Source organism: Gossypium hirsutum, chromosome A02 (assembly GCF_007990345.1).
Source record: "Gossypium hirsutum isolate 1008001.06 chromosome A02, Gossypium_hirsutum_v2.1, whole genome shotgun sequence".
NCBI lineage: Eukaryota > Viridiplantae > Streptophyta > Magnoliopsida > Malvales > Malvaceae > Gossypium > Gossypium hirsutum.
In genome coordinates, this window is record NC_053425.1 from 6,124,175 (window position 1) to 6,126,893 (window position 2,719).

The following is a 2,719-nucleotide window of genomic DNA, read 5'->3' on the forward strand; positions in this document are numbered from 1 at the left end:
TTATAAAAAAATTTCAATTGATAACGATATCATAATATTATAACGGAATTCAAATTCAATAATCAGATCAAGAGAAGCTCCTAAGTTCTAAAACGAATACGTGTAAAAAAAGTTACCAAATTCAATGGTTAAATATTACTCTCTCCCTAATTTTAAGGTTACATTGGTAATTTAACAAATGATACGACAGTATCTTAATCTAAAATCAAAAGAGAGAAAAGATACAAGGGATGGTTTAGAAAAGGACTGATGGGCCTCTCCTTTACTTCACATATAAATACATGACACACTAAACCTCAAATGCCACAAACAATTTGCACTAAAAAAACACTTTTTAAGTTTCAAAAAGCATTAAATATCAAAGTGTGTTTTAAGCCTTTTTTTTGTTGTTGTTGTTAGTCATGTCTTGGGCAATGATGGCTGGTCACTTAGGTTGGGGTTTCATTGAAGAAGGTTGGAGAAAAGGTCCTTGGACTGCTGAAGAAGATAAACTCCTTATTGAATATGTTAAGTTACATGGTGAAGGCAGATGGAACTCTGTTGCTAGGCTTGCTGGTAAACAAAAACTTGGAAATGTGACATTTCGTAAGTTTAATGTTCGAATCTTAACATTTAAAGTATGTTGCTGTTGTGTTTTTTCAGGGTTGAAAAGGAATGGGAAGAGTTGTAGGTTGAGGTGGGTGAATTATTTAAGGCCAGACCTTAAAAGGGGACAAATAACCCCACATGAAGAGAGTATTATTATCGAGTTACATGCAAGGTGGGGAAACAGGTAATAATATGATCTCAAACATGGAAATTTTTGGTCTGAAAATCGGGAATATATTCGTATTCGATGCTCATGATCTTGATTTGTAGGTGGTCGACGATTGCGAGAAGCTTGCCGGGAAGAACTGATAATGAGATCAAGAATTATTGGCGGACCCATTTCAAGAAAAAGAACAAGCTTCCATCAGATAATAACACTTCTGATCTTAAATCCAAAGCTCGTTTGCTGAAAAGACAACAATTCCAACAGCAGCAACTCCTCCAACAACAACAACAGCAACTGCAACTTCAACAACAGCAAGAGCAACATGAACAACAGTTACAGTTGAATCAATTGGACATGAAAAGGATCATGTCTTTGCTTGATGAAACTGAAAATAAATCATCAGTACTTCCATATGTGCCACAGTTAAGACAAGAAATGGCGACTGCTGTTTCATACCCCAACACAACCGTAGAACAACAACAAGCAGGCTTGTTCTATCCTATGATGGATTTTGACGGTAACGTTTCGGGTTCCGGGAGCGATACTTCGAACGAGGTCGATGTTCTATGGGATGGGTTATGGAATTTGGATGATATCAATGGGAATTTTGGTGCAACAAGCAAAGTTAGCTTGCACAATCTAGCTACCCCTTTCAGTTAATTTTTCTTTTTATTTAAAAAAACAAATTTTACCGACGAAAAATTCGTCGGAAAAAAGTTGGTAGTATTTGTCAAAATTAGAACGCTGCCCTCTAAACTAATTCCTAGTAGTGTTAGTCTTTTCAAGTAATCATCAAATGAGAAGGCCATTAAAGGTAGTGAGCCTTAGATTGATGATCAAGGTGTGAAAATGTCTTGTTAAAAAAGACTAATTGTAATATAATCTATCAATAAAATAATCTAATTTTATTTAGTGGAATTCTAAATTTATTCTAGATTTAATATAAATACAAAATATTAAAGATTTAAAAAAGTTAAACAAAATCGAGAGAACTTATATGTAAATAAAAGAAGATTGAGATGACATTATGAGACTTTTTATTATTATTATTTTGAGAGAGAGAGAGAGAGAGAGAGAGAGAGGAGATTAAGTTAATAGATTTTATAATCTTAAACTTAAAAATCATTTGGCACATCAAAGTACAAATCTTTTTAATGGGTTCTTTTCTTAATTATTTTAAGACACAAAATTTATTATAAACTTAAAAAGAATCTAAAAGTTAAAACTCAAATCACGACGAGCACAACACATCACTTCTAAAATCCTTTCAGCACACTTATGTTTTGTCTTTGTTGTCGAAATTCGACAAATTCTTCAACATTAAATTTCCTTTTAATTATTCTCTCCTTGTTTTTTCTTTTTAAAATTTTCATTTTTCTTTTAAGGCGAGCATAAAATTAGTACCAAAAAAAAATTATTTCTTAACATAGAAATCAAATTTAAAATTTAGAGAATAAAAGATGAGATTAGAAATATTAATTATTTCTTGAAAATAATATTATGAATAAATGAAATAAATAGTAGTGGAATCTTTAATCACAAATCGTGTGGATTTATTAAATATGTTGAGGTGTATGGTTGAATCTTATGTCACAATGAAAACAAATGGTCGGGAAGTAATTTAGAAACAAAGTGGGTGTCTTAAAATATATTTATTTATTATTAGTAAATAAAATCATAAAGATTAGAACTTGATTCTCTCTTGATTGCATTAATCTCCTATGTTATCTTTTTGTGATTTCCTTTTGTCATATGTTAGAAAAAAATATGTAGTTCACATATATAATATATAGATTTGTCATTTTCCTTGGATCCATGCTATAGTAGTGTGTCTATTATATACTTTATAGCTAGTAAATAGATAGGTTAATCTTAATCCACCTAATTCAAGATAAAATACACTTAATTTAAGACTTCATAATTGACTTAAAAAGGATTATTGGAATGGGACAAAACCAATACACT

At 30.9% G+C, this 2,719-nt stretch overlaps 1 protein-coding gene across 1 annotated transcript; it reads left to right on the forward strand.

Annotated features, from left to right (window-relative positions):
- Positions 1–318: 318 nt before the first annotated feature.
- LOC107936597 (transcription factor MYB24) lies at positions 319–1,666 on the forward strand. Its single transcript, XM_016869356.2, has 3 exons — positions 319–555; positions 643–772; positions 859–1,666. Exons 1-3 carry the CDS (start codon positions 402–404, stop codon positions 1,412–1,414), a joined length of 840 nt encoding a protein of 279 aa, XP_016724845.2. The 5' UTR covers positions 319–401; the 3' UTR covers positions 1,415–1,666.
- The last annotated feature ends 1,053 nt before the right edge of the window (positions 1,667–2,719 follow it).